General features: G+C 36.6%; 1 protein-coding gene across 1 annotated transcript in view; it reads left to right on the top strand.

The window, feature by feature from the left end:
• The window catches only part of SLC13A1 (solute carrier family 13 member 1), a gene marked incomplete at its 5' end in the record, with an annotated part of 75,157 nt that extends 50,082 nt beyond the window's left edge, over positions 1-25,075 (top strand). Inside the window, 8 exons of the mRNA XM_082846143.1 lie at positions 5,958-6,077; positions 10,109-10,207; positions 10,653-10,754; positions 13,886-13,992; positions 16,032-16,141; positions 21,296-21,457; positions 22,943-23,080; positions 24,825-25,075. Coding sequence (XP_082702269.1) covers positions 5,958-6,077; positions 10,109-10,207; positions 10,653-10,754; positions 13,886-13,992; positions 16,032-16,141; positions 21,296-21,457; positions 22,943-23,080; positions 24,825-24,962 — 976 coding nt within the window. The 3' untranslated portion in view covers positions 24,963-25,075. The remainder of the gene's footprint in view (positions 1-5,957; positions 6,078-10,108; positions 10,208-10,652; positions 10,755-13,885; positions 13,993-16,031; positions 16,142-21,295; positions 21,458-22,942; positions 23,081-24,824) is intronic.
• Between the last annotated feature and the right edge of the window lie 1,138 nt (positions 25,076-26,213).

Raw genomic sequence — 26,213 nt, 5'->3', positions numbered from 1 at the left:
CTTTTTATAAAATATAAACCTGCACACATAACAAGTATTATTTAAAAGAGTTGCAAAGCTGGGAATGTGGCTAGTTTGACTGAACCACTCCCTCATTGTCATAAGCTGATGTATAGCTTAGAAAGTGATTTTCAGAACAATACTGAGAAGACTAAGCCAATTGTCTAACTCAGCCAGAAGGTAGGAAATTTCTTGTGTTCTTAATCTTCGAATCTAGTACCTGTGACACCCGAATTCTGACTGCCTTGTGATTAATTCACCATTAGTTATGACTAATCCTTGGAATAGGGCATTCTGGAAATAGTCTTTGTTTCGTCTTCTCATTAGGGAAACCCTGCTTGCTCAATGCTCTCTACCTGACCCTTCTGCTCCACTGATAGACTCTTCTAGTCATCACCCAATCTCCTCCTTTCCTAACACTATTGTTAATAAATCTCACCCTGTAAGTAACCCATTTCTTTCTACTCTGGTTCTTGAAAGACCTGCCAATTCTGCCAATTTCTTTCTCTCCTTGTGTGGATGCTGTATCATTTGAAACTCTGTTCGGTTACTCCAGAACTTCCATTCCCATCTCCTCTTATAATAAACTATACTCACATTTCTATAAATTTGTCTTACCCACAAAAGTTGTGTTATGCACAACTACCACCCCTGATTGCAAACTTCTAAAGGCTTCATGAATTATTGTCTTCTTCAGCTTTTAGCCCACAAGGGGCACAGGTAGGTGATCAATAAACGTTGGTTGCATTGAACTGTACCAAGACATAAATGAAGTGCTGACTGTTCCTGGGAATCATCTAAGTAACTGAATAATCTTTTGATATTAAAATAAAGTTATTAAGGGAAATATGATTAGGGACAATTACTGCTTTCATAACAGAGGAGTTTTGATGCATCAATATCACTTAACAAATGCAACAGCTATTAATAACATAAAAGGCAAATCTATCAGATTAAGAATGGAAGATATCACAAGTAAAATTTTGTAGTTTGCTGATTATCAAAGTATATTATTCAGCTTGTAGGTGTCAGCAGTGAAATATGTGGGTATACAAAACAGCTTGGAAGGAAGCTGAATTATCAATGGTTAGCACAGTCACTAATTCTACGTTAAATAATAACTATTATAGCTTCACAGACGTAGAAATGGTAAAAGAAATGTGTTTATAGGCACCCTAAATTCAAAGCCCGCTTCCCTAACCCCCGTTCTTGATTAATCACAGAGGAAGAAGGCTAACCAGTTACCTAGCAACAGCCACTTTCAAAACTTACTATGATTCCCCCCTGCAGAAAAGAGCAATGTGTGTTTCTAAGAAAGAATTTCTCTGGCAAATAACAGAGAAGAAATTTGGATACTGCAGAGTTTGGACTTAAGACATTGGTTCAGATTTCAGTCTTACCATGTATTAGCTTAACTTCTGCAAACATCAGTTTCTCCATCTGTAAAATGGAGGCAAGACTAGAACTTATAACATTATTATGAGGATGAAATGGCATAGTGCATCCGTGGCCCTTAGCAGAGGGCCTGGCAGGTAGGAAATTGTCAATAACCCTAACCATTTTTTGTTGCTGCCGCTTCTACTTTTGCCATTGCCATTAGAAATCTAAGCCTGGCTCATGAGTAACGAGTAATTAATATTTCAAAAGAAACCTCTGGAAGTACATAAATACAAAACTGAAAAGTGACTTTGACTCAGAAATCATCAAAACAGTCATTAATCAAAAGGACTATAATCAGCGTGGATACCAGCTGATCGCACTCTTAATGGCCAAAATCTGTTTCAAGGCTGTAAACGTCCACAACCGCACCCATTCTTTTAAGACCAGTACTGTGTATTTCGTTAGTATGATTTGTGATCTTGTATGTGGGCATAAGAACTGCATCGACAACACCATCTTCCTAAATATCAACACTGACGCACATACATGCTTTAGGTCAAAGCATGTCTCTCCTATGGCGCCATCACTCCTATATGGTGTTCAAAAATGTCCTTAAAACATCAAGTTTGTACTCTAGCTTATGGATGTTTTGCAATATATATGGAATTTTCTCTTTTCACCTAGGAGCTGGTGTTGAAGACACTAGGCTTTAATGAAGAGAGGTTGTGTTTTCAACATTCGTCCTGGGTGTAAATATCCAGCTTGACTGCATTCTGTGACCTTGAGCGATCCACTTAACCTTCTGAGACTCAGTGTTTTCGGTGTAAAATGAAAATATAATGCTTTGCCCACAGGATTTTTGTTAGAATTAAATGCGCTTAGCTCATTCCTCTAAGACATAGGGAGCCCCAGGTGCATTTCCTCTTCCGCTCACCTCCATTTACTTCCGAAATTATCACACCCATTTCCATGGTTTATAAATCCACCTGTATGTGGGTAACCACCAATTTTACATCTCTAACCTGCCCTCTCAATTCCAGACTCATTTGTCTAACTGCCTATCCACCATGGCCACTTGGGAAACTAAGGGACATCTCACATTAACATGCCCACAGCAGCTTCCTAATCCATCATTCCTTCTGCCAACCTGTTCTTCCCAAAGACTTCATTTCAATGAATAGCACCTTTTCCCAATTTCGTACATTTTATGCCAAACATTTGTAAAATTTATTGCCTTCTCTTCATCTTCACTGCTACTCATGTAAATTAAGCTAAAATCTACTCAACTCCACTGTTTTTAAAATGTTTTTAAAAGCTGAAAAATAAAAATTTTTAAATAAATAAGAAAAGAAAAACAGCATGAATTTATTACCTCGTAATTTCTGTGGGTCAGGCATCTAGGCACAGTTTAGCCAGGTCCTTTGCTGAGCTGAAATCAAGGTGTCAGCTGGGCCTGCAACCTCCACAGAAGCTCAGGGTCTTCATTCAGGCTGTTGAGAGAATTCAATTCGCTGTGTTTGAATTACTGAGGTGCCCATTTTATAGCTGACTATTGGCGTAAGGTCACTCTCAGCAACTAGAGGCTACCCCCAGATCCTTGCCGTGTGGCCCCTTCCTTCGGCAACATGGAAGCTCACTTCTTTAAGCCAGCAGGAAAATCTCTTTTTTAAGGGCTCCCTTGAGTAAGTCAGGCCCACCCAAGATAATCTCCCTTTTGATTAACTCAGAGTCCATTTGTGGGAACCTCTGCAAAATCCTTTCACTTTAGCCATAAAAGAACATAATCCCAGGAATAAAATCTTGCCCTATTTACAAGTTCTGTCCACACAGAAGGAGAAAGGAATATACTAAGCATATATACCAGGGGCAGGATTCTTGGGGTTCATCTTGGAACTCTGCCTACCACACTTGACTTCCACTCTTGTTACGGTCAATCTTGACAATCCACCTGACTAACATGTTTTATGAAATTCATAAATTTACATAGATTTTAATTTAGATCATATCCCTAGCTTACTTACTATGTTCCAATTACTCCTAACTGCATTAGTATTAAAATCCAAATTCCTTCTGATGGCCTACAAGGTTATATATGATCTGACCCCTATTGGCTACTCCTTGGACTTTATTTCATGTGACTGTAAACTTAGCTCACTACCCACTGCCACACTGGTCTTCCAAACTCATTCCTACCCCAGGGCCTTTGTACTTGCTACTTCCTCTGTCTGGAATGCTATTTCCCAGTTATCTACATGACTGGCTCCTTCTTGCCATTTAGATCTCATCTCAACTATCTCTTTTGTTGGTCACACTATGTAAAATTTCTCCCTCCACCTAATAACTTTTTATCATATTATTCTGTTTTATTTTCTGATTCATTATATGCTTACCTGTTTGTTTATTGCCTGTGTTCTTCATTTAATATAAACTGTGAGAGTCTGGACTATGTCCATCTAATTCGCTACTACATCCCCAAAACTAGGAGACTATCCGGCACATGGTAGACACCCAAAACACAGTGCTGGGTGAAAGAAAATGATTCTATTAGAATTAAATGTACTTAACATAGTTTATGATAGAAGAAATCTGTATCTGCTTTAGGCAGATACTTGCAGTCCCTTCACTTACAGGATATGCGGAAGTGGGAAAAGAACTACCACAGTGAAACTAACCCCGAGTATGCCACTCATTCCACTTTCATTCAAAATATTTACACCTGCATGGTGTTTACTTTCTTACTACTGAGTTAAAAAACAAAGACAAAACAAACAAAACAACCCCCAGAGTTCAGCTTTTTTAAGCTTTCATTTTTCTAAATGACCTATCCCTCCAGGCAAAAATTTTGAAAAGCTCCTCTCCAGTCAAATCTCACAGGACTCTCTGCAGTGGGTGGGGAGAACAATGCAGCCTGATTTCTAGGTATGAGCTACAGATGGTGAAAAATGAAATTGGGTTTGGGGCATTGTTTTGAACCTAATCCAAGTAGCATTTCTCAATGTCTTCAGGCTGAACAAAGTAACATAGGCCACTGACCTGTAATCCAAGTCTAACAGATGGGAGAAAAGCTTAAGCCTTTTCCCACTTATTTTATTTTCCAACTGAAAACAACATTTATTTTTAAGCAGGCAATTCTCAGTAAAACCTCATGGACACGGTAAAGCATTTTTTTCCATTCATCAATTCTCTGTATTCTATAGCAATTTTTACTTATCATTTGTCACTTTCTAATGGCATAAATATATAAGCTAATCCTAGGATCTCTTCAAAGTAGATGGAATCATCCTCAAGTTGCCAATAACTCTAGGACCCAGGGAGATCAGCTCAAAGAAATTGTAGACAACATTAGAAATCTGCAGGTTTGAAAGCTTAATTTTGTTTTTTTAAAAACAGCCTTTGCATTTGTTAGGAACCATTCTAAAATAGAAGGAGTGCTCTAAAATAAATAAATTTGGCTTATGTTGAGGCATGTAGCATGAATCTTCTCATTTATTTACATGATCTTTTTTAAGTGGCAAAATACACTTAAATTTTAAGTGGTACGATTTAAATAGAAAAAATATATATTGAAAATCTGTCATTTCTATAAAGTTCTCTATATTTTGTGATTTCAAAAATAATTTTTAAAAATGTTAAGTGTTTTTATTACTTCTGTATTATATTCTGTACTTTTCCAATTTCTGACTCTGTGTTACTGCTTCATGAAGAAAATTTAAAGACAACTGTTTCTCAAATTTTCTTTTTTTTCCCACACAGTCATAAAATAGATAACTATATGAAATTTAGACTACATTTTGAAACAATGAATGTGAGGTTACCAAAGAAACTGTGCTTGTATCTGAACTTTTTTTGTTGCTATTGTCTTCTTCTTATTATGTGAGCTAAAAAGCTGAAAATAACTAAGAGAGAGAAAAGGAAAAGTTGATGTTTTCCACAGGACTTTTAATTATTTTTATCTGATTTATTCTGTTTGACTGAGCCCCAAAGCACTGTCTAATTCTAGGAAGAAAGGGCTAGAATATGTCTGGTAAGATGGTTGCAGTTGCTCTGGGGCAGAAGAAACAGAGAGGGAAACAGCTTTGAGAGACAACGCGGGTGGGGTCTGAGTCCCTTCCGAGTCTGGGATGTCAGCTCCCAAGACGAAATGGTAATGGACACATTCAGTTTTGTTAATTCTCATCTGTTCCCAAGTCTGCTTATTTGTCTTTCCTCACTCATATACTGATGACTTGAGTACGAACAACAAAACGCACACACCCATGCATACCCATTTCTTGTGCATTTCCATGAGTAGCAGGTACCGTGGTAGGTTCCTTCACAAACACTTCCTTATAGATTGAATAAAGGGAGCAAAAGTTATAACATGCCGACTCTTGTTTTTGTGGGAAGCAGCAATAATTATGCAGTTACAGACAGAGGTGAGGAGTAAAACTAACTTCTGTATTTAATGGTGAATACCTCCCACATCTTCCTTCTTGGCTGGTGGCACAGGAAAGACGGGAAGTGCTGCTTCCCCCTGACCATCAGAAAGGATTCCTCTTGTACTCCTTCTGTGAACACGTTTCCATATTTTCACACAGGCGCTACCCTGATTGTCATTGCATCAACTTTGGATCATGGTTTCTGATGTCCTTCCCAGCTGCTATTATTATTCTCCTCTTGTCATGGATTTGGCTTCAGTGGCTTTTCTTAGGATTCAAGTGAGTACATATTCCACGTTAATCAGATAAATAAAGGTGTCTGGGTTCCATGTTCTCAGCCCCTCATTCAGGGCTTTTACACCTATTTCACGAGTGCTGCATTTCTGCATTTCTCTTATCCACAACACTGACACGTATGAACACATACATACATTAAGGACCCTCTAGAATATCACCTAACCAGTGTTGACTGTGGAAGAGAGTTTGTAGACAGAAATTCCATCTTGGTCTCCTTTGATCCCAACCCATTAAGACATTAATAGACCAGAAGGGCATACGAAGCTCATTATGGTGAGGACCCAGTCCAACCTGTTCAAGTGTTACTTTAAGAAGTTTTGTCCCTCCTCTTGGTTTAATGTGGGGATTTCCTCAGGTTATCGAGTTACTTTAAACTGTAATATGCAGGGCTTCCTGCTTCATCCTAGTACCAACATTGATTTGCCCTTGAAAAACGAAAGAATCCTGGATTGGGAATTGGGAGGCAGGGACAAAGCTGTGGCTGCTCACCAGCCAGATGAGTAATCTTTGCAAGTCCTGATCCATTCTCAGTCTCAGTATCTTCAACTAAATACCATAGAATTTAACTGGAAGATCAGCAAGATCACTTTCAATGCTGTAATTCTAACACGGATGGGCCCCAGTTGAATACAGAGAAGTCAAGGTAGGAAACACGGATCAATCAAGAGCTGGAAAATGTCAAATATATGCATTCAAGGAGAATTTGCAAGTGTTTCTTTGGCTGGGACTGAAGTTGGTGGTTCATAAGTACCAATGAGTTACATGACTTAAATGACAGCCAACACTTAAAATTATACAGGGCTCCACAGCAAAATCTAAAATGCTGCATCATAGATTCACCATATATTAACAACACTCCAAAAGAAAGGGGAAAGGGCTGTATATCAAACCTTGAGTATTCTTTTTCCTAAAAAAAACCCCAAAAAATTCAACTTCATTTTCATAGGGTTTTATTTAAATAATTTCAAGGACCTATGAATGAAAAAACATGTTATCCACCAAGCAGGGGAGACTGAAGTCAGCTTTTTGTACTTCCTTTGAACAGCAAAATACTGCAATCAGGTCGTATTCCCCCCCATGCCTGTGCCCAGATTTTCCAAGCTTAGTCATGTAAGGACTGATATTCTTCTCTCTCCATTCCTCTTCCTGGTTTTTCTCCAGAACTGCCACAATTTTGTTAGTAGTGGGGAGATGGTACTGATGAGTTTTTGAAAAATCTATTTGTCCAGATTGTGGGAGCAGTGTGAGGTTGTCCTCCTGCTGAAGCAAATGAGTGGAATGTCACCGCCTTCAGCAGGTGGGCATTAGTGGGGAGAGGCTAGCTGCATACTAAATGCCCTTTCCTGGAAATCCAAGCCTTTGGGGGTCGATTCAATCGTACAGGTAGCAAAGCAGAATGCAGGGGACAGGAATCCCAAACCAACAGAGAAAGCATCCGGTCTCAGACCCACAGCTGTTTTGTTCTTTTTTTGCTGCATATAATGACTTTATAAAATAAGTATGCAACCCTTGTCATTATTCTGAAGTCGCCCACCGCTTAAAAAGGAGAAATCAAGAAGATAAAGGGCAGATGTACTGAAATGTGTTTCTCTATGAGGAAAAACATCCTGTGAAGTGCATATATTAGGCCAAGTCCATAAATCATGATCAGTAGCATGTTGAAACTGTCCCCTTGTGGTCCACTGTTGGTTAGACGTGGCACAGTTTCATGCTCCAGCTAATTCTTCAGTGTCCTTTTCAGTCTGCCAGGGTGTTCACCTCCAGAGGTTTTAGATTGAGAAACAGAAATTATCAGTCCCTCCCCTGGCAGGCCACCATACATTCTGATTAGCGTGTTGGCTGTTAACACAGTTAACTCACCCGTCATAAATGACCCCAACCCACTCGGGAAGTGAAGCTCATCTATCAGTGCCATGGAAGTTATTTAAAAGGAGAGGTTGATGCATTGTCATACGCTTCATCAGCTCCTTTGTGACGGCATTAACCTTCATCTGTAGCAAAGCCAGTATGGCTTTTGACTTAACTAATGATTATCCCCAACCAAAGTGACAAAATACATATGCAGTCTACTGGGTAGAGAACAGTTTCTAAGGAGACTCATCTTTTCCTTTAACTCTACTTTTTAATTCTACAGATGGTTCTCAAGGCAGTCCATGGATCAGTTTCTTTTTTAATGGTAGGATTTATATTGTGACAAAGGGAAAAACTTCAAAAATAAATAAATGAAATGTGTCTTTGTGTGACAGCTGCCCTCCCCAAAATATCAATGTTTACCCCAGCAATTTTACAGAAGAAAATGTCCCTGATTTCTTTTTTTAAAAAACTGCTTTATTGAGGTATGACTGACATACAAAGAGCTGTAGATATTAAATGTACACAAAACTTACTGTGTTTGGAGATAAACATACACCCATGAAACCATCATCAATATCAATGACATAAACTCATCCATCACTTCCAAAAGTTTCCTCCCACCTCCTTTGCTTTTTGGTTTTTTTTTTCATTTTTCCTTTTGTAGTAAACGCCCTTCGTATAAGATCTACCCTCTTAGCAAATTTTTAAGTATATAATACAGTATTGTTCTTCATAGGCTTTATTTTGTACAGAGATCTCCAGAACTTACTTATTTTGCATAACTGAAACTTTGGCCAACACCTCCCCATTTTCCCCTTACCCTAGCCCCTGGCAATCACCATTTTACTCTCTACTTCTATGTGTTTAACTGTTTTAGATTCCACATATAAGTGAGATCATGCAGTATTTGTTTTTCTGTGTCTGACTTATTTCATTCAGCATCATGTCTTCCAGGTCCATCCATATTGTGGCATGTATCAGTGCTTTATTCCTTTTTATAAGTAAATAATATTCCATTGTATGTATATACCACCACTTTTTCTTTATCCGTTTGTCCATCCATGGACATTTGAGTTGTTTCCATATTTTGGCTGTTGTGAATAATGCTGCAATGGATATATTTGAATGCAGATATCTCTTCAAGATCTAGATGTCAATGTCTTTAGATATATACCCAGAAGTCCTTTCTATACCAACATATAATCTAACTGAGCTTCTCATAGACATTCCAAGAGATAATCCATAAGAATCTGGCCATTTTCCCATTTGTTTCTTCCTCTGGAGGGATTTTTTTTTTTTTTAAATCAAGGTTTAGAGCAGCACTTCACAAAAAAATGTTCAAGGTTTGGAAGACCCTGGACTTCAGGATAGGTAAATTAGTCACAGGAGAAAGGGGTCACTAAAACAAACAGCTAAAAGAAATAGAGACTGACAGTTACTATTAGAAGTAAATTGGAAAATTATCTGGTTGATGCTATTAGGATATAAGGAGTAAACAAACTCAAAAAAAAAAAAAACTAATAGAATCGGTTTTAGTTCTGAGAACAGACCTAGTTTGAACTCTGTTCATCTTTAGTGTATGTGACTTCTATGCCCTAGTGTATAACTGGAGTTTAGCATATTTTGTGAAAATTGATGGATCTAGCAACCAACTATCTCATAAATTTGACAGAGGTACTGAGTGAATGAATCAAGTATTTACCGTGTATGTCAGTGTTTAGAGATAACTGGGCCAAAAAAAAATCCATGATACTGCCCCTGCCCTCTAATAATCTGTTTTCTCACTAGTGAGATAAAACTTATACATGTGCGAAAATTAACAATAAAGATACTTAAGAAATATATTAAAATATATAACAATCAGGTATATAATGAAGTATTAAATTAGAGATGAGTGGTACATGGCAAAATTCCAGTGGTGCAAAAGGACTTGGAAGAGATCAGTGGATGATGTCATGGGAGATATGGAATGAAAATTAAGCAAACCAGGGAAAAACAGAAAAAAGGGGAGAAGAAATTCAAAGAAGGAGATAGGGGTATAGGCAAAAAGCACAGCTTTTTATTATTAGCAGGGAGATTTGTATTTTCTGACACTTTGACACAAGTATCTTCTATAAAGGGAGAATTGTTTGCTTAACAGGCTTAATTATTCTTTTCAGCTTTAAGGAGATGGCACAGTGTGGCAAAACCGCAACAGCCAAACAAAAAGCTTGTGCTGAGGTTATTAAACAAGAATACCAAAAACTTGGACCAATAAAGTAAGTTACACACACACACACACACACACACACACACACACACACACACACAAGCAAGCAAGCAAGCAAGCAAGCAAACACACAGAGAGATGCTGCTTATACTGCAAGTATCTGTTTAAAGGCAAATATGTGCACAATTAATTGTCTTAGTGTATTTATTACACTTGATAAGGGCCCTGAATGTTCTAACCTTTGTGAATATAACTCAACATGATAAAATACACACCTTGTCTAACTAAAACTTACCAGGTGGAAGGACAAGCAGCTGAAAGGCCCACAGAGGACTAAAGCCCCTTTCAAACTGCAGATTCTCTTAAATACTTGATACATCAAGTTTTGACAGTGCTTAGTGTTCTGCTAAGACTACTTCTGACAATAGTTCAGGGAGTTTCTACAAATGTCCTGACTGAGAAAAATAAATGAAAGGATTGGAATTTTCCCACAGGTATCAAGAAATTGTGACCTTAGTCCTCTTCATTGTAATGGCCCTGCTATGGTTCACCCGAGATCCTGGGTTTGTGTCTGGTTGGTCCGTGCTTTTTTCAGAGTAAGCATTACATGTTATGTTTGTCAACACTTCCTGTTTTATACTCAGCTTTTCTCCTAAGTGGTTCCTATAACTCTGAAAAACTGTATAAGATTTTTTTTCTTCTTTTCCATCGAAAAGATTTAATTCTTATCTTTTCAGGAAAAAAAAAAGATAAGGAATGAAATCTAGGGTAAGGCAGCAAACAAGGTAACCAAACTACCCTGTAACTAAAGATAAGTCTCCTTCAGACAAGGCTATTTTCATCTTTACAAAATTAGAAATATGATTGCAGGAAAGCCATGTTTTAAAATGGTCAGGAGTATAGACCTTGGAGCCACACTGCTTGGGTTCCATTCCTGGCTCTTACACTTACTTTGGGCAAGTCACTTACCTCTCAGTTTCTCCATCTGTAAAATGGCGCTAATTAGAATAGTGCTGCGCTTCTCCCCACAGGAAGTGCAGTATAATTGTTTATTATGTGAACTCAATGCCACTCAATGCTTCTTAGTAACCTGATATGAATTCATATTCTGTGATTTTTGCTGGCTTATTTTTTTTTCTTTCTATGGAGGGTTATTTATTTGGTTCATATTTTGTCTTTTCCTCTATTGATGTCCATTTTTGTATTAGTTGCTATAAATCCATCCTGCCCCTATTTTATAAATAAGGAAATCCTGAGTAAGCAATAAGACTGAGTTTACAAACTAATGTTAGAAGCTGGGTCAGAGTTAATTTTATCTCTCAGTGTCTAATATCCCAGCAGACATTGCTGAGTCATGTGAAGTGAGGGGGAAGATTGTAGCATAATTTTCTAAATTAAGGACCATCCTACATGTCAATATAAATACTTTGGTTTTGAGATTCGCATTCCCAAATTTGTCTTTCACTGAAGTCCTCTGGATCCTAAATTCAGCAGATCTCTGATTTGAACTTCCTGTCTCACATCCCCCAGCAAAAATCCATGTAGTGGGGGTAGAAACCAAAAACATTTGAGTCAGATCTATTCTGCCCACATGGAATGAAGAAATTCTTGCATCGGAGCCTTCTGCTTATGTAGGCATTGCCAACATTTTTTTAAAGCTGCCAAGTCGGCGTCCCAATTCCTAGTGAGCACACAAGTGCAGCAATGCAGTGTGGTACATGTTTCAAAGGATCAGCTGCAGCTTTATAAACTTTTTATTTCCATTAGGACAAAAACGTTTCATCTCAAGAAGTCAAAACAAAAGGCAGTATCCAATCATTCAAAGCAAGCTATTCAAAGCAAACTATTATTTGATGGTTTGATTCGAACTTCATAGTTTTGGAATAGGACCTAGACCAACAGAAAAAATAATTCTTCCTCCTTTTAAAAATCCCACTCCTATCATTCTAGAGAGGGAGGGTCTTCTCTAAACACCAGTATGTAAAAACCAAATGAAATCAGGCAATGGGTAATAAAAACCAGGCAGAAATCCCAAGAGGAAATTCAATAGAATCAGCTTCTAATTTCTACTCTTTATGGGAGGAAAATGTAATTCAGGAGATGTTTTTTTTTGTAGCAGGAAAACAAGGAAAACTTGCTTTGGGGAGGTGCTCATGATATCTAGAATTCTGAGAGAAAACAATAAGAAAAGAAACAAAGCTTTGGAAGAGGAAGGGATTTGAAGATATACATCTAATTGGCAATTAGATGTATAAACTGCCAAGGCAAATAAAATTTGCATAAGCTTAATATTTTGTAATACTGAGACAACCTTAGTTCATAATAAACCAAAATAAAATAAACTAATAATAAATAAAATGATAGTTTTAAAAGTCTTTTAAAAAGCAGTTATTTCTGTATTTATGGCTTGATTTTATTTAAAGTATATATTCTGTAGAATACATTTGTAATGTAGAGGTTTTAGGCATTTAGAGTTTCCAAAGCTAGAATGATAAATCTAGATTTATAGCTACCACCTCATGTTTTCATTCCATCTGTTTGAACCTGGAAGGAATTCAATATGTCTTTTCATATAAAGCAAAATCAGATTACATGATGCCTGACCTAATTTGGCAAAAATTCAACCAAAATTATAACTGAAATAAGAGAAATAAGGAACAGTAAAATAATAAATATGGGTTAAGTTTGTTGAATAAATTACACCAAGGCAGCTTTTTACTCCACAATGAAATAAAGAAAATCTATATTTGGGGAAAACAGACTTCTTTATAAAATTGTCAGATTGAATAAAATAATGCATTTCTTGATTATGTAAATTGTTCAAATAAATTACAGGAATAAAGAGCCTCTATACTATGTATGCATTGCTGAGTTACAAGGTAGCAAAATAATTTTTAGGGTGTACATACTTCTTTTCAGACTACGAAGATTCACTAGTTAATACGCTAACTTCTAAACTGACTTCTAATTATTTATGCCTGTTTCACTCATATCTGGTCTCCAGGTACTTCTTAACTGTTGGGGCTTCTGGGAACCTGTTCTACTTGCTGGAATGGCCTGGTGATTCTAAGACCCCATCTGTTTCTGAATAACTCTTAATTTGTTCAGTGATCATTTATGAGTACCTCAAAGCCATTCTAATAATTAATAACCTTGATTGAGTTTCACAGGGTGCAAAGCATTAAATGGGTGATTTCATTTGTATGATATGGCCAGGGCCTATAAACACAGAAGCAGACGTTATATCTTAGAAAAACAGATCAATTCCTTTTCACAATTTACAGAAGAGTTTTAAAGGACACTCAAAACATCCATGCCGTGCCACAATTCAATAGTAGCCTTTTATAAATCAGTTATACAGGATTTGGCCTATTGTTTCAACCTCAATGCTTTGCCAATAAAATTAAAGAAATAATTCAAAGAAGTTATTTACCAGATCTGTCAGCTTTACCTAGAAGTGAACTCTTGGCCTAGTATATCAACATATGTATACATGGTTTTGAAAATAAGGAGATATATATGAAAACAATGGGGATATGATCTGAGATTTTTCAGTCCCACTAAGTTACATATTTAGTTGGGAATTACAGACTTTAGAGCAGATTAGCCAGAATAAATTACCAATACCACCACTTCTACTTGTATGCTATCAACATAATCAGTTGGTGCTTAGTTCATACAAATTCTTGATGGCATTTTTTAATGCACACACATGTCTTTTTTTCAGGTACCCTGGTTTTGCTACAGATTCAACTGTTGCCTTACTTGTAGGACTCCTGTTCTTTCTTATCCCAGCTAAGAGATTGACCAAAACTATACCTACAGGAGAAACTGGTTGAGTATTACTTATAATTCTGAATGAATTTGACAGAAGAGCAAAAATACAAAATTCCCTTGGTTTCAGTTAACACGTAGAACAGAAGGAATGGACATGGACACAGCCCCTGGCTTACATCTCCTGTTTATACACTGCAACCCCTATTCAGACAGCACACATCCTCTCCTTATACGAAGGATTATCTTACTTTGCAGAAGCTAGACTTAGATTTCCTTATGCACCATGGTTATGTAGGATTCTGCTATGGGTGATACTATTTGGATTTGGTCTGCCATGTACCCACTTCCCTGGTCATAATCGGAATTAATCTTACTATTGGCAAACGTAGGAAAAGGAACTTGGAAGTCATACTTCAAGATGAGCCCTTGGTAATAAATACTGAGGATCTAAAAAGGTGAGGAGTTTCAACGGGAAGAGTATTTACAGCCTCATAAGTAGCCTTGGAGAAAATGCAAATCAACCCCACACTTAGCCATAACCTAGTGTCACAGTTGAAAGAAACCACATTCAGTGGGAGCGTTCATTGCCTTTATAACACACAGACAAGAAAGTGTGTGTGTTTATGTGCGTATACCCATCCCGTCCCCAACACACACACACTTCTTAAACATAGGATCCATCCATGCCTGTGCTTTATACTAGCACAGAGTATTTTGGGTAGTCAGATTCATATGTTGTCAATATGGGAAAATGGTTTAAAATTGTTTGGAAATGGCCTAGCAGAGTTGTAGGTTTTTCATTCGTCCTTTATCTATTTATCTATCTATTTATTTATTTATTTATTTTTTATTTATCTGCTGGGATGGAACTGGGAGTCATGCAGTTGGGTTGGCCCACCTGCCTCCTTGAGTCAGAATAGATAAATGACTAATGGGTCACATTTCCAGGACATGATATATGTAAACAGTATAGTGTAGAAATACATGCCTTTTGTTCTTCACTTGAGACTAGAATATTTCAAATGTGTTATAAGGAGGTGTTGTAATATAGAGCAGTGATTCCTGTGAGACCCTGAGGACTCTGACCATTGCAGTCAAAGCCCTAAGGCCTTGCAGTGTCAAGTGCTATGCTTGGCTTAACTCCTCTGGCTCCCACATCTGAGTCCCCTTCTCAGAAAGAACCTTGCCCTACCCACCATCCTCTCCCTTCTCATTCTGCAGCTCCTCTTCTCCCTGATAAACTCATTCACACTAGGTTTTAAAATGCCAAATAAGACATAAAATATTCAGTTTTAGATGAGAGGTACATTCAGAGATGATTGCATTTTGACAGGATATATGGCTTTAATTCGAGCAGGAAATAGCAAAATTTCCATCAACAGTGAGGGTAGGTTTGGTTTAGGTTTGGGATAAGGAGACAGGAAGGGGACTTATTAGTAACCTTAAAACCTCAACATGTAGAAGCTTGCCTGTTACACACAAATGTTAAATGGGCATAATGTGTTCATGGATTATGTTATTTCTAAGCAAATCAATGGAGCTATCAGGACCCAAATATCGAAAGAAATCCTTATGATTATTGCTTTATGAGCATTTTAAGGGTCTCATGAATAATAGATAAATTTTAAAATCTGAACTTCAAATTATTTTAAACAGAAATTCTGGTGAATCTATCATGACCCTCCTCATGATTTGAAAAAACAATAAAATATTCAAATAGATATATGTGAATAATAATTATAATGTTCTACTGATGCTGTTGAACCAATGGCATATTACAGACATTTCACATAGCAAAGGACAGTATAGCCCAATGCACTTGTGACTCATAGTAGGCAAAGATGTTAGTGGAATGAATGAATAAATGAATGAATAGTATTATATATGACAGTGTTATTTATCTAAATTTATTCTATAATAAAATAGAAAGGATTTTTACAAGTTATGGAAATTACTCAAAGTCCAGATCAAGTTTCCTATCTAAGAACAATACAAGAATATTAAAAACTTCTTGTGAGATGGCTACTTAGGATAATAAGCAATGTCATATTGTCATATTTTAAGCAATGTGTAACTGTAGGACTTTTGTTTTTCAGTTGCTTTTGATTACTCTCCACTGATTACTTGGAAAGAATTCCAGTCATTCATGCCCTGGGATATAGCCATTCTTGTTGGTGGAGGGTTTGCCTTGGCAGATGGCTGTGAGGTAATACTCTGTGTCTAAGATAGTTAGCAATTAACTAGACTGTTCGAAAGAAGAACGCAAAGACAGTCAAGCTTTTGGAATGCTCGACTTCATCCTTTCATTGTAATGATGCAGATTTCAGTAGCCATGCAGTAACTGTACCACACAGATGAGGTAAGTTCAGAGTTCAAGAATCTTTATAAGCATAAAACATCATTGTTTATGATGTCCCAGCATATCAAAAGAAAAAAAGAAAATTAGAATTCTTAATCCATGAAATAATATTAGAAGACCAGCTTAATAAGAAAAATATGTTATATAAAAATCATATGTACATATTTTTTTTTGTTTATACCTTCACCTTATTTGATGATGAATTTAAGTTGCTCTCAGATGTCTCTGCAGTATATCATGGTCCTAATGTTGCCAACGAAGCATGAGAAACAACAGCACTTTATTACATTATTTATTACATATCATATTAAATACATTAAAGGTACTTAATACATGCTTATTGAATGAAGTCCAGAAAGAATTTCACATAGCCATGTTTAATATTGTATTATGTCTAATTGTAGGAAGAAACAAAACCGTCATGAGAAATAAAGTTGGCTATTTCTTTGGCCTGTCATCTATGCAGTTGATATAAAGTAGAAGTCTGGGGAAGCCTTTGTCCCTTGAAATTGCCCTGGTCATTATAGGGTTGCTAGAAGAAAAGTATCTTCTCCAGAAATTCCATGAAAATCCTCTCCTCTTTAACTAATTATTCGGGACTTAGTAGCCTCTGTGAAACACTCAAAACTATGGACATTCCATTTCCTTATTCAGTCATCAAAGTAAAAATGATGGTGAGAGAGATATCATGTCAAGCCCTTCAGTTTCTGAAAAGTTATATTTTTATACTTTTCAAGACAAATAACTATCTGTTCTGTTCTATTCTTGACAGTCTAAGGGAAGACTGGTTTTTACTTCTGACTTTATTGTCAATTCTTCTGTATGATATTTGGATACTGAGTTTTCAGCAATTTAGTAATAGGTGAAAGTCTTAGAAATTATCTCAGTTCTGAGTGCCCCTTACAATGTCGTTTTAGGTCTAGATTTGGCTTGCCTCATAGACTGTTCAAATATAAATGATAGAAATAGAAGACAAATACACTTTTCTACTAGCTCAGTAGTAATGAGATCAGGTTTCTCAGAATAAATAACTTCTATTCCTATGTCTGCTAATTTGAATTGTGAGGAAATCAGAATCAGCAATTCTAGCATTGACGTGAATTTGTTCATCTCTCCTTCCTAGAATATCTGTCACTCAAAGTGGTTTTAAAAGCATTGGCCAGACCCTAGAATAGCAAAATTGAAGGAAATGAAAAGGTGGGGACTTAGTCTGATGCACTAGGCTCTCTCACTGGAAGAATGAGAGAAACCATGGAGGGACTCTGCTGTGAAAATCCTAGTACAAAGAATCAGGTTTCTGTGGGATATCCCAAATCACCCTCTTTCTATAGCTGTGGACAACTATTCCACTAGAAACTGGTTTTACAAAGATTTGGAGACAGTTACTTTTTAAAAATTTTGTTCCAAACTGTAATTAGTTTGGCAAATGCCTAGAACTAGATAACCTTTCTAGTCGGGAACTGTGAGATTGCAGCTCCTAAAGCTTTCACCTCATTGCTATTTCCTCTCTCTTAAATGCCCCTTGATTTTGGTTCAACATGATTGAACTCTCACGAACTGACAGTCACCTTCAAAATCTTATCAGTGAACAACTCCTCCTCTCCCATTTTCACACATTCCTCAAAATTTTTCTATTAAGTTAAATATGGAGGACTTAACACTTTGACTCAGGCCTCCACTAAAATGGAAATAGCACAACAAAAAAGTATCAATCTCTAAAGACAAAGAATAAATGGCAGGAACAATAACATACAAGAGATACTGATAAAATTTAGAAGATGGAAGAAGATATATGAGGGGTCAATGACTTTGTACAGTAAAGAATTAGAAAAAGATTCAATCTACAGCCTGCAAAAAAAAAGCCAAAAAGAAACAAACATGCATCCACAAGATTCTGGAAGAGTTTAGGAATTGGAAGCAGCAGATTAACTGAAAGCTAGAGAAAAAACCAGCACTAAAAATGGAAGATTGTTTAAAAAGTGTGTAAGGAGGTGTGAGCCTCCAGACACTCCCTCCAGCCCTGAACAGAGAGACAACTGCCCTCTCTCCTCCCTGGCAGAAAATTTAGATTTACTCTGTAAAAAATCGAATCATTGAGACACTGGCTTACAGTTCAGTCACCTATAGGAATGTCTTCCTCTCAACAATCTTCACTTAGACACAAAGAGCTTCCAATTGTGAGTTTATCGCCTCCCTTTACAACATAAATAGGTAGTCCAGGATTACCAGACAGTGGGGAAAGCCTCTGATACAACAACCAGTAACAAAAAATAAGCAAAAAGAGAAAGAATACCAAAAAGACAAGGAAAATGTGTAAAGTAAAAGAAAACTTCCAAAATTTTTCATTGATGCTTCAAAGAGATATCAGAAACATTAAAGTCATGAAAGTAAAACAGAATGTAATTTTTTTTTTTTTGGAAAAATTCTGTGAACATAGGCTATTTTATTTCCACAGGGGATGCATTGGAAACTTTTTTTTAAATTTAATATTATAATTTTTTTTATACAGAGGGTTCTTATTAGTTATCTATTCTATGCATATTGGTGTATATATGTCAATCCCAATCTCCCAATTCATCCTACCACCACCACCCCCCCACGAGAATGTAATTTTTTTTTAATGGACTAGATAGAAAATAAGAAAGAACCACTGAAAATAAGAAATAGAACAATAGGAGTTTTTAAATTCAGTAGCAGGGTTAGAAATTGAAGTTTGAACTTATCCCAGAAAATAGAACAAAAAGATGAAGAGAAAATAATATTATTAAAAAACGATAAGAAAATTAGAGTATCAATCCAACAGCTGATTAATAATAGCGTCAGAAAGAGAAGGGGAAAAAAAGAAGAAAGAAAATAGAAATAGAAGGCCACTTCCAAAAAATAACACAAGAAATTTCATGGAACCGAGGACTTAGAGATTCTGGACAGAGAGAGCTACTGAGAACCCAGTACCAAACCACCTCATGTAGGATTTTGATATGATCCCAGTGGCTTCCAGAGACAAGGGACAATATGTGGTGTAATCTTTTCCAGCTGTATCTAATCAGGTGTAGATAAAATCCATTCTTAAAATATATTTAAAGATGAATTTGTGCCAATGTGATTTAAATGGTAAATAGTCTTTTTCCATCTAAAAAACAAAACCCAGGGAATTCCCTGGTGGTCCAGTGGTTGGGACTCTGCGCTTCCACTGCAGGGGGCACAGGTTCCATCCCTGGTCAGGGAACTAAGATCCCACATGCCTCGCGGTATGGCCAAAAAAATAAATAAATAAAAATAAAATAATAAAAAATAAAAACCCAAAACAAACAAAAAAGTAAGTCAGAACTGCAAATAATATACATAATATCTGGCTATCACATCTGGCGATGTTTTTGTCAACTTCTGATCTGAGGGTATACTGCTTGTAATTAGAGCATTTCTGATGTCCTGAGCATACAGATTCACACATGCAGCAGCTCACTGAAATCTCACAAATGGAGGATTTTCCCTTCCATTTGACTATTAATTTGACTGTGGCAGATTTTTCTGTATTATGTACAATGAATCCAAGATCAGAATATTATCCGGCTTCTAAAGAACCCAACTGGAAGCCACAGGAAGTGGAGCAGTAATTATTTGGAGTGGTAATTTTTTCAAGTCTAGAATTCTACAAAAGCTAAATATCAAAGCAATGTGAAAAGAAAAGAAAGAGGTTTTCAGACATGCAAAGACTAAAAAAATTTACTTCCCATGCACCAATTAACAGGAAGCTACAGAAGATGTGGTCCTGTGGCCCACCAACACAAAGAAGTTAGCAAGAAAGGATTCCCACATCAGAGAGAGGTGAAGGGAATCCACAGTGTGCTAGTGAAGAGAAGTCTCTTTATAACAGTAAAGTAGATCTAAAGAGCAACTAGTCCCAATGGAGCAGAAAAAGGGAATACTACAAAATTGATACCTCCATTAGGGAAAATGAAAAAGGACAATTACCTGAAATTTTTATCTACTTGTGAGGCGTTTTCCATTTTTACTGGAGAGTGTACTGGAGAATTAGTGATAGATACTTAGAAAACTAAGCAAACAAAAGAATAGGGAGGGCTTCCCTGGTGGCGCAGTGGTTGAGAGTCCACCTGCCAATGCAGGGGACACAGGTTTGTGCCCCGGTCTGGGAAGATCCCACATGCCGCGGAGCAGCTGGGCCCGTGAGCCATGGCGCTGAGCCTGCGCGTCCGGAGCCTGTGCTCCGCAACGCGAGAGGCCACAACAGTGAGAGGCCCACGTACAGAAAAAAAAAAGAATGGGGAAATTATTTCCTGGAAAAACAAACAAACAAAAAGTAAAACAAAAAAGTGAAAGCAATCACAGTACACTAAGTGGCTCAGTTGTGAACGATATCCATATAATCATAATGGCAAACTTTAAATATTGATTTAACCAAAAATGTTGACATATGAGTGAGTGTAAGGGAATGGAGGGTGGGGACAGGAAATATATGTATGGTGGAAGGTGTTAGAAAGCTGAATTCTTATGCACGTATTAGGAAATCAGTAAATAATGTCTACATTTGAAAATTTAGAAATATGAAAAAGTAGAATTTTGTAAAATAGCTATCAACACATAAACATGGTTATAAATAGCTAATATGGATGAAAGTTGTTGCCTCTGGGGAACACAGATGTGGACAGAGGTAGACCAGAAAGGCTGCTCTTTTCTTAAAGCCCTATAGTACTACATGGCTTGTTATACCCACATATATTAATTAGATATAATTAAAATTTAATTGAAAAGATGTGGGAAGACAATTCAAACTTCCTAAAGTTTGGTATATTAAAATGAGAATAACTGAGAACTTTTCCATGCCAAACCCACCTAGATCTAACAAACCACAGAAAAACATGAAAGATTAAAATTATACTTTAGAAACTGAGTTCTTAGATCAAATAATGCTTTTAATATATTTAAATGTCTGATTAAATGACTTATTAATGAATACTAAATATCGCAAATTTGTTTTTTTAGGAGTCAGGACTATCTAAATGGATAGGAAATAAATTATCTCCTCTAGGTTCATTACCAGTCTGGCTAATAATTCTGATATCTTCTTTGCTCGTCACATCTTTAACAGAGGTAGCCAGCAATCCAGCTACCATTACCCTCCTTCTTCCAATACTGTCTCCATTGGTGAGTATCTCATTTATCCTATTTACACTATTCATTGAAAGAATAGTGTTCTACTTTGTGTGTTCTCATATTGCAGTGTGGAATAATTTGGGTCCTGAATGGTCCCCCTGTAGGTAACTTACACAGTCGTCCTTATTTGCATTCATACTTTCTTAGGAGACCTCAACTCAGGAGAACTCTTTTCTTCCATGTTCAAGCAGCATGATCTTAAGTGAACCCTCTACCTTCTTTCTACCCATATTCTTCATTTGCAGATAAACAGGAGGGTCAGCCCAGATCCTTTCCAGCTCTAGAAGACTTTGGGATTCAGTGCTTCCTGGCAACTTTAGTATTTAGATCTCTAACACTGATACTTCTCCCTCCAGAAGATGTCTTGAATTTTTGAGAAGTGCTTCATATAAGTGATTTGCAAGGGAATAAAAAGCTATGTTTACACTTCAGGCTTCAAGCTTAAATGTCTTAGATGCAGTTCTCTACGGCCCAAGGAAGAATTTAAAAAGATAAGTAAGAAGCAGATTTGCAAGGAGCGAGAGGGAAGACTGTCTCTCTTCCTCTCCATCACTAGCTGGCAATTACAAGAAACAGCTTCAAGTAAAATATTTTTCTTATTGGGACAGATGAGTTTGGTGAAAGGAAAGCACTTTGGATGAAGAAGAATTGCCCTTCTGGAAGTGTTCTGCTACCAGCTCAAGGGGCAGATGTTGGCATTCTCGAGCTGCTTCAAATTAGAAAAGAAATGTAGGCAGGTTATGTTGGTAAAATACAATTTTGGGTTTTTTCTGGTTTTTATTTCTCAACATGGAGCAGTTAAAAAATCATGTGATAAATTAAGAATAGTAGTATCTCTTCTGTGATGATTCCTAAGAAAATTTTAAATTACATATGTCACAGAGGTAGTAAAGTTAATGGAATGATGAGAAGCTTTGGAGCCAGAGGGACCTGAGAACTCTGTAAGCTCTACTGCTTGCCAGCTATGTGTTTGGATCAGTTACTTTAACGTTTATGGACCTCAGTTTCTTCATCTGCTATTTGGGACTACAGTTATGATCTTTTAAGGTCGTAGTGAAATTTAAATTATATATATATAAATATACAATGTTATTATGTTATACATTATATATATGTTAAATTTTACATATATCTTATATATATTATATATATATATACACACTTAGCACAGCACTTAGCGCTAGATCAGTAATAAACAGCTGCTGTTTTAATTTTGTTTCTGGAATAAATGATACTTTATTTTCTAAATGAACTGAGCTATAATGCTTAAATGGACGCCAATCACCATATAAACAATGATAAGAGGAAGATACGTTTTCTAAAAGTTATTCTTCCAGTTATAACTGCATTTATGTATATATACTTTTATGTCTTTATATATCAATCTGCTTCTGGGAAAGTTTATTATAATAATTTTGCTCATTTTGATGCCTATCTCAAAATTTTACTTAGACTCCTTTTTATCTTTTCCAACAGGCAGAAGCCATTCAAGTCAACCCTCTTTATATTTTGTTACCTTCTACTCTGTGTAATTCATTTGCATTCCTCCTACCAGTAGCAAATCCACCCAATGCTATTGTTTTTTCGTATGGCCATCTAAAAGTTACTGACATGGTGAGTGAGCTGAAAGAATGCTATCAAGACCAATAGACATTATTTTGTGATATCTTGGGTTGTCTATCCTTTTATACGCTAGTCAACTGCTAGGAAATGCATAGCCTGAGTACTACTTCTGAAGGTGAGCTCATGACTGGCCATAGAATTGTTTTTAAGAGTGATACTGGCCATAGAATTGTTTTTAAGAGTGATAACCAGAAGCAAACATGCCATTAATATTTACAGTCACAAATACAGAGATATTGAATGCATCAGTAATACGCTGGCAGAGGAAGAGAGCAAACAATATGCTCAACACAATGGCTTAAGCTTACATGTCAAGATCAGGACCCAACTTGACCTAAGCAAAAGGGTTAATGAAATTCAGCAATCAAGCACTGTGGTTTACTATCATGAATATTTACAGGACTGACATTTGCTCTGAATAAGATGTTGGGCTCAGTGCTTGACTGATGAAAAGTCATCTTTCTTTTTCTGATTCTAATAGTGGCACCTGAAATAAAACGAAATGAAATGAAGTGAAATGAAATGAAATTAGCACAAGCAAGTAATAATAGAAACTTTAAGTGACAAAACGTGCACATTTTGCCAATTACAAAAGTTGTGGTAGAGAAGGACTAGCTTGAGAATATCCTGCTCTTCTCTCAATCTTGATCACCAGCTTCTGGAACAAACCAAGCAAGACTATAACTAAAGGCAATTCAGTGAGTTTGCTGTGCAAATGCAGTTCCAAGTTAAGCCCCAGGTTCTTTTCTTCCAGACAGATTGCTGTCCCTAAACCCCTGTAACATAAAAATTCTGGAAATGCCTCTATGCAGAAGTCGTATAATCTCCTTTGGGTAAAGAAAATGAGCATAATATACAATATAAACTGTGCTAGGTATGTGAATGTTAAAAAAAACCAGGATTCTAAAATAAACAAGAGGCTTGCATGGACAGAACAGGAGGCCTCTATAATATTTATTTTGCCTTGGGGCTCCATGTTTTAATACAGAGAATGCAGAGATAAGCAAGCTTTCTCTGTAAAGAGCCAGAGAGTAAATATTTGAGACTCTGTGGGTTATATGGTCTCTGTCACAACTACTGAATCATGAAAGCAGCCAACAACAACATGTAAACAAATGGGCAGAATTGTGGTCCCGCAAAACTTTCTTTACAAAAACAGTTTATGGGCAGTAGTTTGCCAACCTCTGTCTTAATAGCTAGAAAGCAATTTGAGATTGTTTAGTGCCACCAGAATAATGACGTCAGACCTAGAAAAATGGGAACTCTAAGAAAGATGAATGGAAGAGGTATTAAATCTCAATAAGAGAATACTGAAGGCTAAACTAAAAATAATATGGAGTGAATATGAAGGATTCAGTTTTCATATAGTGACCTGAACCTTATTTTCACTGAAATACAAAACCGCAAAACTCAAATCCTGATTTGACATGAAATGGCAGATTTTTAAAGGGATTTTTCTCTAATCAGAATGACTTCAGTATATTCCTAAGAGGAACCTCTCTGAGACTCTCAACCTAAATGGCATTTAGTTGGGAACAGATTCTTTTTTGACATGAGTGGAAGGACTCCTTGTCTTATGAAACCAATCATTGATACTAATCATTTAGGATGCATGTAAATCTGACATATGCCTTCTTCAACAGTATTCCAATTCTCCCGTAGGTTGTTTTGGGGGTTTTTTGTTTGTTTGTTTGTTTGTTTTTGAGACTGACATTCATGTTCTTTCATATTCAAGGTTAAAGCTGGACTTGGCGTTAATATTGTGGGTGTTGCTGTCGTGATGCTTGGCATGTTTACCTGGATTGTACCCATGTTTGACCTCCACACTTACCCTTCCTGGGCTCCTGCAGTTAGTAATGAGACCATGCCATGACAAGCATGAATGCTCTGACTATCCTGTGGTGGGTTTTGGGAACCACTAAGAATTCACTACAAAATTTGGCTCTAGAAAACTGATGACACTTAAATTAGTCCTGGTGTAGCTGCTGTAAAACACCCCAAACCTGCTTTGAGATGCAACCAAGACCATCTATGTGCCTTCATGAAGAAGCCCTCAGTTGAGATTTTGCTCATGGACCATATGCATCCTGCTTCATCATAAGAATAATTTATAACTTGACCTTCAAGAGATTAGGTCATTTGCTTCATCTTACACTTTGGGTTCAGTGTAACATTTCAAATGTCAATTTGTTATTTCAGAAACTTTCCATGAAGGTAGAAATAGAAAATAAAATATACAAGTTTATTAGCTACTTGTATAAATCATTTCTGTAGTGTCCAAGGGAATTTTCTGAAAAATCAGAGCTGTGGTCATCTGGTAGTACAAAAGAAAAGTTTAATCTAAGTAAAATATACATTCCCTCATTTAAAAAATATTCCAATCAGATTACTCTTGAAATATCCATATAGTATAAAAATTGAAAGTTAAGGGCTTCCCTGGTGGCGCAGTGGTTGAGAGTCCGCCTGCCGATGCAGGGGGCACGAGTTCATGCCCCGGTCCGGGAAGATCCCACATGCCGCAGAGTGACTGGACCCGTGAGCCATGGCCGCTGAGCCTGTGCGTCTGAAGCCTGTGCTCCACAACGGGAGAGGCCACAACAGTGAGAGGCCCGAGTACCGCAAAAAAAAAAAAAAAAAAAAAAAAAATTGAAAGTAGTAGTTGCAAAATTATAGCTGAATCCACTAAACAACAGAAAATAGATAAGGATTAATTTCTATTTGACCCTATGGTTAAAGTATTGATAATATAATTCATACTTTTATGATCTCGGTGCCCTGAGAAATGTACTTTGTAGAGCTATGGATAAGGCTTGCTATGACTTGCACTATTAGCACGGTATAGTTAGGAAAGAAAGCTAAACAGTATAAAATTATTAACACATTTGTGGATTTTTATAACAGTTTTGCTTAAATGTTTATTTTATTTCAGAACTACATAATGTCATATATAAAAACAAGAAATTCCGAAATTTAAATGAATTATCACTGTGTATGCAGATACAGAAAAAAGTCATGTAACTCCATTGCATCAACATTGAAATGGAATACCAGAGGGAAAATAAAGAATAAAAAATTGAAACTGTTGATATATTTGCAAAAGAAAAAAATAAATTATTTATGTGCA

Source organism: Leucopleurus acutus (assembly GCF_964270905.1).
Source record: "Leucopleurus acutus genome assembly, chromosome: 9".
NCBI lineage: Eukaryota > Metazoa > Chordata > Mammalia > Artiodactyla > Delphinidae > Leucopleurus > Leucopleurus acutus.
This window is presented reverse-complemented; position numbering and strand designations above follow the sequence as displayed.